This window comes from Symphodus melops (genome assembly GCF_947650265.1).
Source record: "Symphodus melops genome assembly, chromosome: 12".
Classification (NCBI taxonomy): domain Eukaryota; kingdom Metazoa; phylum Chordata; class Actinopteri; order Labriformes; family Labridae; genus Symphodus; species Symphodus melops.
Window position 1 is genome coordinate 12,803,742 of NC_136702.1, and position 14,967 is coordinate 12,818,708.

Genomic DNA, 14,967 nt, shown 5'->3' on the forward strand with positions numbered 1-14,967 from the left:
TTTTAAATTCAGATGATTATGAAATAAACTTATTGTCACTTATTGCGGGTCTGTTTTTTTAACTTTAAAGAATGTCAGCATCTTTGGTCTCAATTCAGTCTCTTTTTTTTTCCAACTTTGTCATGGTGCAATTTTGTAATTGCTAGTTACGGCGAAGCTTCCCAAGCATGTGTCTGATTTATGAATGACAATGTTTTTTAGAGTGAAAATATGCTCAAAATGTGGGAAAAAGATCCCACACTTTCATAAAGACTTGTGCAGATAAACGGCTTTCCTGTAAAGTGATCAACAAGTGAACCGCAGTTTCTTTTTTGACTTAATTGATACTGAGCAACTGTTCTTTCATAAATGCACAACAATGCACAACTTACTTGGCCCCACAATTCTTGGATTTTAATTAGTAAATGCATCATCAAACATAAATAAGATACAAATAACCTAGGAAGGATCTTATGATGGAGCATTTTCTGAAAAGAGATATTGTTGATATAATGACAATAACCGAAAAAGGTGAATGTGCTGAAGAAACAAGACTAAGGTACAGAAACAGTAGCAATCCTTATACTCCCACCCGAGACACTGTAGCTATTGTAGTCCTAGTTTTATTGGGAGTAGCCAGTATCACTTCCTTTTTGATTACAATCTCGATTAACCCTGATGTTTACAATAAAACTGCTCCGGTATCTCAATTTCCTCCCTCAGGAGTTGCTGTTCCATTAATTCATGGGAAAGCAGAATTAAAAAGTAGGATTCTACAAACACATTTGTGTAAATGATGTGGATTAATTATGTGTTTATTAAGACAAAAAAAACCCATGAAGGAGTCAAAAGTTGACTGAAATCAGAATTGCTAGATTTGGATAAGACAATGTATATCGTAACGTAAAAAGAAAATAATTGTCATGTTTCTAACAAAGGAAAAACTTGTTGTTGTCTTTATAATGTTGGCATTTGCCCTTTTGGCTGTAATATTATTGGTTGATTGATTTAATAATTGATTTATAATGACATATGACTTGCATCACAGCAATGCTGTTAACAACATATAAATGTAACAAATAAAGACCAGTCTTATATGGAGTGTGTTACTTATTGCTTTACGATTACTGAATGATTGTGGAAATCTTCATCAATCTGGTTTCAAAGTGAGCAACACATCTGGATAACAACCTGGTGATAACTGGAGCGAAATCAGGGGGAAAATTTTGATTATTTGAAAGAAAAATAAGTATTTTTTGTTATGCTGTCGCTCAAGATTCCACGCCCCTTTCAGTTGATGCCACGCCCCCACGCCAAATCAGGGCCAAAAGTCTGAAACAATCTGAAAGTGAATAAAAGATATGAGAGCAAAAAAACAAAACAACAATTTGAAACTGTAAAAAATCTGGATCTGAAGCCGAAACATATAAACTGCAACTGAAAAAAACCCCTCTAATATTAAAATACATTAAAATAAATAATTTATTCACAAGAATTATAGAATTGAATCCAAATTATGTTTAACTTCAATTTTTTTGTTTACTTATTTATATTTTGGATACATTGTTGTGACAAGTTGTGACCTGTAAGAGGATGGTAGCTCTTGATACAATGAATCTAAAACAATCTGCATCCACTAACTGGAAAAAAAGAAAAGAAATAAACAGATAAAAAAAGATTTGCCTTTGTCTTGGACTGCAAAATATAAAAAAGAGAGGGTAAGCAACTCTAAATTCTCTTTTCCTATAACTTCCCCAACTTAAAATGAGCCTTTATGATCCTCGATGATTTCCACTCCTAACTGTGTTTGCTTTCTTCACACCTTTCCTCCATGTTTACATCCCCCTCCCCAAACAACCAATTCCTCCTGTTGTCTCCTTTACCTCCTCTGACCTTCTCTCCTCTCTTCTGTGGACATCTCCCCCTTCCTCATTACTCATCAACTCTACCCCTCTTTGTCCCTCCCTGCGTTCTTTCAAAGCTAAAATCCTCTGTCCTTCTTCCATCACCTCTCATCAGAGGTCACTGTTGCTTGCGTCTGAAACAGGTTGGCGAGTCTTTGTTGCTGTGTATGCATATGTATGGATTTGTATGAAAGTTTGTGTATGGCTGTAACTACAACTCTTTTCATATCCCTGCATCTCTTCATTTGCCCATTTCTGTGTTTACCTTTGAGCACCCAGTGTAATCATATTGTCACAGCCTATTTCAGAGTGCCCACTCAACCTCTCTAAATTCTCCACTCTGCTTTACATGCGTTTTTGCACCAAACTCTTTTGTTCTGACATGCAGTATTTTATTTCCCCTTTCTGAATGTACCTGTCTGCCTTTCTCTTATGTATGTCCTGTTTTGCTTCTTGTTTGCCTCTCTCGAATTTTCTCCATCTTTCATTCCTTCCTCTACCTCCTCCCATTTGCTCGCTCTCCCTCTTTCTGCCCAAAGTTCTGCAGCCCAGCTGGCATGGTTTTCTAGTGGTGTAGTAAAATATAAATATAATAAGGACGTTTTTGAGCTGGTGAATCCATTCTGAGCAGAGAAACATCACCACAGAGCCCACAGATGTGGCACACAGTCAGGAGAGAGAAAGAGAGAGAGAGAGAAGGGGGTGGACAGAGGGAGGAGAAGAAATCCCTTATTTGACATGTACAGAGTACATGAGAAGCACTGACTGCATTGTTGGCATTACAGAGCAGCAGGACATGTTATCAGGATGATAACACGACGTAAGTCTTCAACAGGTTTCATGCAAGTCTCAAGCATGAGTATCACTCTGCCCTTAAGTGCTAATGATTCATCTTGGAAGGGGACTTAATAAATGAACCCCATGGAAATGAACACACTGAAACAGTTAAAAATAAATGTTCTCTTTTGATAAATTCTTGAACACTCTAAGGCTGAAATCTGATTTTCCACTTGCAGCCGTATTTAAACCTTGGTATCAGTAGGCTACTCAATCATGGTTAGCAAAAAGGAATGTAACCTTTTTCAGTTTTGTCATGTTGTGAAAATTCATGTGTTCTGTTCTTTTTATTGTTCTATGATTGACACAGGAGCAGTAAGTATAGGCTATAAAAACACAAGTATTTGAGCAATTGTGTAATCTCTTTTATAAACATTTTAGACAAGCTTAAAAGCTTAACTGAAAGTTCTTTGTGTTACTGAGCACAAAACTGTGACTTTGACAACATTTGGTTTCAGTAACATACCTGTAACATAGTGTGTTCCTCTGTATGCATCCTTCTCTTCATGCTGAGTGTTTGGTGTCAGAGCACAGCCTACTTCAGTCCCCTGGGCAGCTCTTTGTTTGCTTTAGCCATGCGGTGGCTAGCCTAGCCGCTAACTCCGGGACACATTTAGCCTGTGCTCCAATTTTATATCATCCTGCTTTTATTTTCCTTTGGTCTGAACAAACACACTGTACTCAATTGGCCTTTAGCACGAGCACTAGCGTTGATGCACAAGCATTGATGGACAAATTTGGTCTTTGCGGTTTTGACTGGCTTTCGTTAGCTCCAGCATAGCTAACTCTTGAAGAGTTTGCATAGGCAAAGATGTGCTTGATGCCAAGTACTTAAAGGGAATTGAGTAAAGGCTAGGACGTTTTATATTCTTTTCTGGAAAGATTAAGCCCACAAGGTTTCAGCTTTAATCAATATAATGCTCAGAAAAGTAGGGTATAAAGACCTAGCGTTAGGTGTTTATTGTGGTCAGGGGTTGGACGGTGGAGTGTGTGAAGGAACAGAAGGAGGAGGAAAAGGAGGAAGAGGGATGGTGGTTTTTGCAACCAGCTGTTGTTACCTTGAGCACACGGCCTTTTACCCCCATTACAGCAAAACACCACAAGCCACAAACACGCTAGCTTCCACTGAATGCAAAACAACCAAAACTCGCTTGTTTACCAGCAAATGTGCTATGTATCTACTCACTCACTCTTACTCATTCTACCATCATAGTTTCCTTTCTTTTATCCTCTCCTCATTTGACATCTTGCGCCCTCATTTTCTGAAATGTTCTCAGCAAACCCTTTGTACCAATTTCTCACCCTCTCTCATTATCTCTCTGTCTGTCTGTATCATCCTTTTTCAGATATCCACCCATGTGTTTTTTCCTGTTCATCTCCTTCTTCGCATTTCCTTTTATCTGTTTGCCCCACTCAGAGCCTTTGTTGGTTAGGGCCCGGGGTATGCGTGGGTAACCCCGATGCCCATGTAAAGGCCCTGTGCTGTGGACTCCTAGAGCCCCAGTGCCAGTAGCCTACATGAAAGCAGAGAGAGTTTTTGGGGCTGGCACCCATCTCCCTCTGTCCTGCCACCGTGGCCTCTTATTTCCCAGAGAAAATTAATAACTTTAACAAACATCAATGAGCCAGGGCCTGATGCTTGGTTGGCGTGCCGGGTTGTGCACACATGGCTGGATATGTGTATTTTTGCTTGCAAGTGTGTTTGTGTGCTGAGCCGGCATGTGTTTGCACTCATACCTTGCATGATGTTAACCATTAAAGTATTAAAGAAATAAACACACAGAAACTGTTGAAGAGTGAAAATTGAGAGCTTGACAGACTTTTTCTGCAAATCCTATTTGGGGTTTGGTGCCTCGATAGTTTGTTCTGATCGAGTCGTTGTCTTCTCGGGAAGACCCTGCTGTTCTTTCTTGAGGCATAAATGAACTGAAAGATGGATGGATGAAGGGAGGGATCGATGGATAGATAAATGGGCAAATGTGACCACTTCTGAAGCATTGTCGACAGCCATGCTGAATAGGCAGCGGGTCTGTCTGCAGCCACTCCCGTGTTTATGATCTTCAAAGGAAAGATGACACACACACGCACGCACACAACACGCACGCACACAACCAAAAACTGTTGATAGTTACAGGAAAACATATGCTTGAGAAACCGTGGGTACAGACCAATTTGCATATAGATTTATGCGTGCTCATTGACTCACACACAAACCTTTGTACACATGTTGAAACACTAAACAAGGAAGACAAAAAAATCTGCACTCAGCTCTGCAGTATTGCATGCAATTCTGGCATAGATTGATAGCTGATCAATAGTTTGCTTCTTCATTTTCATTCTGTGTGTGGTTAAATCATGATTTAGAAGCAAACTTGTTATCATCAGTCTGCATTAAATGTATCAACATCTCGATATTGGCTGCAGTTGGTCAGTGTCTTGCGCATGACCATTTTCTGTGTAAAATGTTGAATGAGCCATAGGTTGAACAACCAACCTTTAGGGCATGATTTGTTATTTTGGCAAGCTAGATGAAGCTAGCAGCAACTATTTATCTTGGCTAAGAATAAACCCTGGAAACATGGGAGTAACAGCTCGTAACAGTTTGAAGCAATCCATATCCACCCAATTGTGTTTCTAAAGTTTCCTTATTAGTGAATTAGTTAATTCATAACTAATTTTGCAGACTTTTTTTCTGGTGGGTTAGTTGCCAGACTATTCCTTGGCTAAGAGCCATGAAGTTCTGTCGTCACCTTGAGGTTTGGCAGACAACCTGTATACACTGGTTTTAATCAAGAAATAGTTTGTCTGCAAACCCACTAAAACCTCACCTTGTTATTAAAAATCATCATTGGTATATATTAAACATCCCAAATAAAATTTAGGCTATATACACACCAACTTTTAGGTGAGTGTTGTTGGATTTTGTCACCTTTGGACAGAGCAGGCCACCTGCTTTTATGCTACGCTAAGCTAACTGGCTTCAGGCCGCGACTTTCGGCTCAATGGACAGGTGTTAGTGCTATTGACCTTCTTATCCAACTCTCGCTAATAAACCAAATAAGATCATTTTAAACTACTGATCGCCATACTGGACTTCCAACATCATGATCAATGGCCAATGTCAGCCACAGTAAAAAAGAGAAGTTTAGGTTAGAATTTAACATTGGAGCATTTTCATCCAAGGAAGCATAAAAGAAATGACATAAAACACTGGCAGCTCTATGTAATTTGGATTTCTTTTAACCAACTTGTGCTCCATACTGGGAAAGTCCCAATGAATTTACACCAGTGTCAGTTGACAGTCTATTTCAGCTTTAAGGTAAACACAGCTATAGATGGCTGTTTACTGTGTGAATCCCTCTCTTTGCTTTCCTCTGTTCCATTAAGAGACATCTAAAGCAGTAGTGCAGCAAAAAATACTTTATGGTGTTTACACTCACAAATAATAAAACATAAATTGTGGAAACCCTCAGCCTTGTACAGTCCATCTCATTCAAAGGAGGCTGCCCTAAGAAACAGGGGTGAGACCACTGATTTTCAGAAGGCAAATATTTGAAGAGCTAATTTGGAGGGGTTGGGTTCGCTGGTGTTGAACAGAGTTTGTGTGTTTGCATGTGTGTCAGCCACAAGCAGCAGGGGAGCCAGACATATTAAATTAAAAAAAATCAATATGGCAAATTTAGGAAACTTGTAAAAACGTATGATTCTCTTTGATCAATTGGCAGTGATGTAAGGCATTAACAGGATTAGTTAGCAAGTCAAATAATCCATTTGACTGTGGATCAATCAGACAGCAAGCCCTCCTGCCAAAAATCCAGGCAAACAGTCTCTCATAGAGGAGTATATTACTCCATTACCCAGTCAGTCAACCAAACACTACTAAGCAAATCAGCCAATGACCCTTGAACTTATTTGATATTGGAATGAAGCCGAGAAAAAGAAAACACAATTGGCTACCTACTCCGGGAAATAGATTTGTTCAATTGATTGTGATTGCTTGTTGTTTACAATCTAAAACACAAAAACAAAGTTGTCAGCGTGCACATTTTTCAAGGGCACAGAGGGAAACAGACAGCAGCTGGACATCAGAGGTGGCAACAATAAAAGAAACTGTTTACTACATTATGTTTAAGTGTGGACAGTACTGATCCAATGCTCCCTGTACCCAGGAGGGGCGGGGTGGGTGGCAGAGCAAGGACGGGAGAGAGGGAGAGAAGTGAAGAGGAAGGCAGGACTGGCAGGGTGCGGTCTGAAGTGGCAACAGATCGTTTTGGATCAGTCAAATCCCTCCAATTCAACTGGAAAGCTGCAGCTTGTTGCACGCTGGCCGCATCTGGAGAGGAAGAGTTTTCAAACAGAGGCTGATGCTGTGACAGCTCCCAGCGCAAAAGAAAAGAGAGGGAGAGAAACCACAACACTGCAACTGGGATATCAGTAACCACTCTCTCTCTTTAACTCTCTCACCCACCAAATCGACTTTGAACCTGTTTGTTTAAATACACGGACTTTACAGCCTGCAAACTTACTGTTGATTCTGTCAGTCGGAGGGAGCGAAGTTTCTCTATTTTGCTCTATTTTGTTTGAAGCAGCTGACAACTTTTTGGTGTCCTCATGGTGCCCGGTGCTGTTGATGTGCTAAGCTTCTTGGATCAGAATTTCGCGGACGTGATACAGCAGCTGTCACGGACGATGGAGTCGGGAGCTGAACCGGAGAGGTACTGAAGACATCTCTCTCTCTCCCCCGGGAGAGTCCTCCCTCCCCCCGGGGCGATGCGGATCTCGTTCCTTCTGCTCACCGCCTCTCTGTGTGCCTTGGTCCTCCTCCTTGCACCTGCCTCGGAGGGCTGCGGACCGGGGAGGGGGCACGGCAGGAGGCGGCTCCCGAAGAAGCTGATCCCGCTCGCTTACAAGCAGTTCAGCCCCAACGTGGCCGAGAAGACCCTGGGGGCCAGTGGGAGACCCGAAGGCAAAATTACACGCAGCTCAGAGCGTTTTAAAGAGCTGACGCCGAATTACAACACAGATATTATCTTCAAAGATGAGGAGGACACGAACGCAGACAGGCTCATGACCCAGGTAAGAGGATGCAATGAATGGAGACCTGCAATGGATGCAAAATATCGAGCACAGAAGAGCAAAAATGAACCATCGTTACCGGGAAGAATCTGGTTGTAGCCAGTAGTCTGGTTGTCCATCATCTGTCTGTAAAATATTAATATAAGCTATTTTGTCTGGCTTTTACTGAGCTGACTGCAGCAGTCCTGTCCCGTGGATCTGAATGAGCTGGTGTACTTCAGACGAGATTAACCACGGTTCTGAATGCTTGCTGTCAGTTGAATGTTTAAACCAAATGATTGATTTAATTGACTCTTAAGCCCTTCTTTTTACCTTTGGATTTTGCTTTTCGAAGTTCTTATTTACTACTACTACTACTATTACTACTACTACTACTGCTACAAGAACAAGCTTTATTCTGGTAGATAATCACAATGACTCGTCTTAATTGTGGATTTGTCCCAAGGGAAGGCGGAAGTACTTAAAACCTTTCTCCATTAATATGACACATCAAAATACTATGTAATATACTATAACATAAAACCAATAAATTCATAGCATTAGGCCTAATTGTTTGTCAATTCATTCACTACTGAGCACAAATGTGAGCCTCAATTTCCCAAATCAAATTCAGCCTGTTAATAGTAAATGTATCTCCAATGCTGACTGGCAGCTTGACCTCAAACTTTATGTAAGGGGAAAACTGCTAAATCATCCCAACAAGCTACATGGATAGTTGTACTTTGACCATTCACCTGACACAAATGTAATAGAGTAATAATCGACATTTGCTTCGAAGTGTTTTAAGTGTGTTTGCCCTCATCATTTTTACAATAGGCCGACCAGTTGGGCATGTTGTTAACTACTTGGTCATTCATTCGCCTTCCTGATTATCTGTCTATGCTACACTGTCCCTCTTTCTGTTTCACCTTCCTTTTCTCCACCTTATGCTGACTATGATGTCTCATACTTTCTGTGCCCATATGACATAAACTCGCACAACTTTGTTTCTTTATTTAAAAACTTAATTTGGTTATTTTTTGGTGTTGCAAACAACAGTCAACCTTCCCCTTTTTCTCTTCTTCTCACGCTACACTCAAGCATATTTAGACTCTTATACTCTATTTGTATTGTCAATTCGTAACAGCCTGCTGACCTTTCCCCCTTTCTCTCTCTTAGCGTTGTAAAGACAAGTTGAACTCTCTTGCCATCTCTGTGATGAACATGTGGCCGGGTGTGAAGCTGAGGGTGACGGAGGGCTGGGATGAGGATGGTCACCATTCTGAGGACTCACTGCACTATGAAGGACGGGCCGTGGACATCACAACTTCTGACAAGTCGGTGTGCAACAAAACACATAACATAAGTTATATGAGCTTGATTACATTTAAACTATCCACAGTGGCGGAATTAGGTCAATCATATTTTCTGTGATGGCATGAGTCAACCAATTATTAAACTAAACAAGTGTGTAGGAAAATTGACATCATATTGATATTTGGATGCAAGTATGATTTTTTTAATTTTTGTTTGGAATGTTATGCAGCGTTTGAATGACTTTGGATTCTAAAATTATCTTATTCTTTTTCCAACAGGGACAGAAATAAGTATGCCATGTTGGCTCGGCTGGCTGTAGAAGCTGGATTTGATTGGGTCTACTATGAGTCCAAAGCCCACATTCACTGTAGTGTCAAGTCAGGTAAGAAGATGATGTGAGATCTAATGCGCACGCGTGCGTGTGTGTGTGTGTGTGTGTGTGTGTGTGTGTGTGTGTGTGTGTGTGTGTGTGTGTGTGTGTGTGTGTGTGTCTGTGTTTGTCTGCATTATCTGCAAATATGTTTGTGTACTGTTGTCATTACCATTAATGACGTTGATGCTAGACCCTTTGTTGGTGATCCAACTAAACATCAGTGCGTGTGTTTGTATGTGGCCTTTTGGGAGACAATCAAAACAGGGTGTGCACCTGGGCTCTTTCGTTCCAGATCGTGGTACAATGCCATGATAAATGTGGAATATTTAGCTGCACAGTTTGGGGAAATTGAGGCAGTGAAAATTTATTTATTATTCAAAACTTTATTTCAGACTCAAAAAAAGCAGCTAACTGTCCTATCTGAAACTTTTTAAAGGTTACATTGTTTTCATTTTTACTGTTAATGCCAAATCACTTTACTCCAACTTGCACTTTATAAAATATATATCAAATCCAGTCAATTTCCAAACAATACTTGGTCCCAGTCCAATTCATCAAATACTTAAACCCATTTTACAAAGTCTGGTACCACCAGCTGTTTGATGCCAAACTGCATTCTAGCCCTGCATCGAGGTTAGTAGGCTGTGAGATGATTAACTCTCTCTTTGTTTTGCTGTTTCTTTTCCTTCAGTAGGTTTCTCTCAGATCTCTTATCTCAGTCTTATCACCTCCCGGTCAAAGCCCTCCTTTTCTGCAGCCCTCAGGCTTACAGACACACACACCTTGGACAAATATTTGGCTGCCTTAAGATTGCTTTAAGACGACCCTCCCGCTAACAAACACACACACACACACACACACCCTTCTTCTTTCACATTGATTTGCCTTCAGTCGTCCTGGCAAATCTAATATTCGACTCAATCGTTGCCTCTCCATTTTCTGTTAAGTTCTTTCCACTTACTCTTTTCCAAAAGTGCAAAATTAATCCTAATTAATATTCCTGAGAATATGCCTGTGGTCGTTCTTTGTGTGGATTAAGTAAGAGTGTGCATGTGACTGTTTAAGACACAATCCAAACAAAATCCAGACCCAGGTCTGAGTCTGTGTGCTTTCCTGTTTCTCTGACCCCAGGTCGTGCTTTGACTGTGGTGATACAATCAGCTGGTTATCCATTAGCTCTTGCTGACTGCCTCTTCTTGCCACCTTGTCTCACTGTGTCTTAAAGGGACAACTTTTAAATAGAAACAAGATCAAGTCCATGACCTGTGACATGTTTGGAATTCTAAATGACAAACAATAGGCCAATAGGATAAAAAACAGACATCCTTTATAATAAAGTGACATTACCCTTGTCCAAAATTATGATACCATAACAAGTTAGAGTTTCACAAAATAAGCAGCCATCTATAATACATAGCTAGAATACATAGCTGGACATAAAATGATTCCCTTTAGAATTAAATAAACAGATCTTTAATCTTTTGAATACAGTCCTTTGAACCCTACTGTCCTTTACATTCAGGCCTTAGTATTGCAAATTGCATTGCGGGCTCCATTTCATTAATTTTTCTACAAAAGTGAAGTGATTGTTAGAGCAATTAGAAATCACAAATAAAGCCTTCTGTTTTGCTTTGTTAAGACTATTGCTGCTGTTTACCTAAAGTGTGCGTCTGTGGTGTGAATGAGGTCAAAGAATAAGATTGTTGGACATGACTCAGATTATATGCATATGTTAACAATTTACCACTGATTTGCTGAGATAAAGTTGTCCTTGAGTCAGTGTCAAAGTCTCAGCGCTTTTATTGACCACTCTGTGATCATGCATGTAAATGTAGAAGTCCAACTGATTCTACTCTGCTGCTCAAAATTGAAGCAGGAATGAAAATTAAAATAAATTCCTATATTGTATTACATAAAACAACCTTTTTTTTTTAATCCAGAACATTCCGTGGCAGCCAAAACTGGTGGTTGCTTCCCTGGTGATGCTCAGGTCATGCTTGAAGACGGTACTACAAAACTGATGCGTGACCTCCACCCTAGCGACCGCGTCTTGGCTTCTTCAGAATCAGACGGTCAGGGCCCCCTGCTCTACAGCCCGGTCTTATCATTTCTGGACCGCCAACCCAACGTCACAAAGATCTTCTACATCATTGGCACCGACTCAGGACTTAATATTACTCTCACAGCCGCTCACCTGATCTTTGTCACAGACTGTACAAGTGAGCCGCATGGGAAAGAGGTAGCTGAAGGGCCTCTTGTTGGCTCTGTACAGAAAACCAGGCCAAGCTGGCAAACTGGCCTCCGGACAGTTTTTGCCAGTGACATCCTGCCAGGACAGTGTGTACTCACTTCACAAGCGAAAGAGGGCTCACAAGCAACACTTTCAGTTGTCACCTTCGTAGAGGAACATAGGAGCACTGGATTGTATGCTCCACTTACCCAGCATGGGTCCATAGTGGTGAACGGTGTGTTAGCATCTTGCTATGCTGCCATGGACAATCACCACTTAGCCCACTGGGTCCTGGCACCCCTGAGATTCTTCTACAGTCTGATGGGACCTTCAGAGCCACAAATTGATGGCCTGCACTGGTACCCCTGGCTTCTACAAATGCTGGGGGAAATACTGCTGGATGCAGGACACTTTCACCCCTGGGGGATTGAGCAAGGACTCAAAGATGAGCAACAGAGACATGTCTCACACTGATGATGTCATTTACATATCCGTAATCAGGAGAACCAAAGCACAGAGTGAGGGATCAGGGACTATCATTTTTTGTAGCGGAAACAGGTTTTTACCATGGACAAGTCTTATTGGTTTCTGAAGCAGAGTTTTGAATCCCAGTGAGGGTGGTCGGCATATTCAAAATTATGTCTCAAATTTATTTTTGGTCAATCTAGTAACAGCCAAAGACATGGAGCTGAGTTAGGCCTTTAGCCTCCTCGCAAACAGCTATAATGCACTCATCTGTCCGTCAGATCAGTGCTTCATAAAATTCAAATGAATAAGTTTTAAAATACTTCACCCCACCCTATAGTGTTTACAAGTAAAGACATGAGCTATTGATACAAAATTAATTGATGCAAGCAGTTCTGCTATCAGTATTGGCACTTTATCATATGTGTTAGTGGGATTCCTACAGCCAGTCTCAAGTGAACACTCGAGGAAATGCAACTCTTTGCTCTTCCGCATTGGCGCTACTTTCCAACACCAGATTGTCCTTGGTTTTTACCGGTTCAGCTTGCCTGTATTTGAATTTTGTAAAGAGGAGATTTTTCACACATTATGAGGTAATTCCAGGAGATTTAGAGGACTAAAACACAGAGGTGTGATGGGACATCCAAGCTTTTGGACATGAATTTTAGAAGCTAATGTTGAAAATTAACTTGAAGGCCAACAGAATATATTTACAAGAGGATCTTACATTCATATGAAATCTGGACGACCACGTTAAACAGTTCCTTACAGAGTAGCCGAAATCAGAAATAACAAAAACTATTAGGTAAGGTGACTCAACAAAACAACAAAGAGACGACATAAGGTTTAATTTACTGTGGCACAGTGATAGAGTCAGACACAATTTAAAGATACAAGGACATACAGTATTTACTGATAGCCTAACTTTTCCAAAGCCTGGGTTGACTACATGAACATACATTCATAGAAGAAGGAATAAAAGAAAGAATAGCATGAAGAGAAAAGGGACCAAAACAGGTGCTTTATATGTACATTAAGTATTTCTACAGTTGCTGTTTATTGTTTGAAACATCACTACAGTTAATGAATAAGTTTCTAACTGGGTATTTTCTTTTACGTTGTATATTGATATAAAAACAATATTTAACTGAAACATGTGGGATAAAGTTATTTAAATTTACTGAAGGCAGTGTAGCAAATTGCTAGTGGTGTATTGTAGCTTTGTTGGCTCTTCAGAAAAATGATTAAATTGCAGGGAGTATGGATAGGCATGGTAACTGTGTTGCAGTGTATATACTTCAGCTTTACAACATTTGTGAAATAGCCTACTGATAAAGGGAAAGATTCGTATGCTGTCAATCTGTTCATGATCATTCATGTCATCTGCTGTTAGTGAACTTGATTGTCTCAAACTGATTCATGTGGTGCGTTTTAATTTAAAAACTTTATTGGAAAATATTTGTTTTAATTGTTTCAGGTTTTAATTCAGGTCATATAGTTAAGGCATACCTTACCCAACACTCAGGCTGTATTCATCTACTGTATTTTGCAACACCTATGCATTCTCCGTGTACAGAAAGCAGCCATTTTTTTCTGTCATCACACTCAGGACATGATCTCAAATTGTGTTGATTGTGTTCAAAGTTTAAAGTTATATAAAAGTAGGCCCTAAGTCCACTTGAAAATTCAAATGGACTTATGGTCGTTTAAAGGTAAAATAATATGTCAATTCATAAGCTAATGTTTGACAACAGCTAGGATAAATGTACAGTAGACTCCTAGCTAAGGGTATGTTTGCTAGGATTTGGCTAAATGCTAATATCCTCTTTTGTGTCTTCACAGTCCGTTGCTTATGAGCTATCTTTCACCCTTACACTGGCCCTTTTGTGTCTAATTGTCATTCTCCTTTCATTTGCCAGTGTTTACAGTTAAACAAATCTTTGATAATTCACTGACAGCTAAGCCACTACAAAAATAGTATTCCTCTCTAATAGGCCTATATTGTGTTAACTAAACCATCAAACATCAGTACTCTCAGACTTGGCAAGTTGTTTCAAAAAGAAGCAAATGGGTCAATTAACAAACGGTTTCAGATTGCAAGTTGCCCTGATGTCGATTTAGAGTTTAATTACCCACATCTGTTCAGCTGACAGATTTGAGGCTTGACAGAGGAAAATGGCCACTGAGTGACTACAGTGAAAAGTCAATTGATAATAATTTTCAGTAGTAAGTTATTCGATAGCTCCCCTTGGCATGTCTTTTTTTTTTTTGTATTTTGTTTTTCTCCCAAGACTTTAATTGTAGTGGCAGAGACAAACATGTTGAGTTTAAACTGTGCGAAACCAGATAGGTGGCTCAATAAGTATGGATAAACAAGTTGTACATATTTTAGTTGATAGTTTCCCTTTAGTTGTCAATTATTGTCTGGGAACTCCAAGGCATTCAAAATGCCTGCAAAAAGATTTGTCACGTGTCTATATAAAGCTATTGGTGGAGAGACTATTTAAATATATATTTTTAGAAACTGTTAACTATTACTATTTGCATCTGTGTGCATACAATTTGTATTTAAAGTATAAAGCTGTTTTTAAATCAAATCTAGTCTGTGCCTTCTTGTCTATTGGTAATTGTATTTAACAACCATTCACCATACAACATCTATCACTTAAGTACAACGTTTTACTGGTTACTATAAGAAGCCTCTGAAGTCCTAAAAAGTACAAAAATCATGTGCACACAAGATAATTACTGTATATTTCTAAGCATAAGATATTAATTTTTTGCAGTATTAACTTATGGGAACAAGA

The 14,967-nt window shown here is 39.8% G+C and overlaps 1 protein-coding gene across 1 annotated transcript; it reads left to right on the forward strand.

The window, feature by feature from the left end:
• The first annotated feature begins 6,881 nt into the window (after nt 1–6,881).
• On the forward strand, nt 6,882–12,674 carry LOC306832878 (indian hedgehog B protein-like). The gene is made up of 4 exons (XM_079357898.1): nt 6,882–7,796; nt 8,955–9,112; nt 9,371–9,474; nt 11,406–12,674. The coding sequence occupies exons 1-4, from the start codon at nt 7,491–7,493 to the stop codon at nt 12,167–12,169; spliced, it is 1,332 nt and encodes a 443-aa protein (XP_079214024.1). The 5' UTR covers nt 6,882–7,490; the 3' UTR covers nt 12,170–12,674.
• The last annotated feature ends 2,293 nt before the right edge of the window (nt 12,675–14,967 follow it).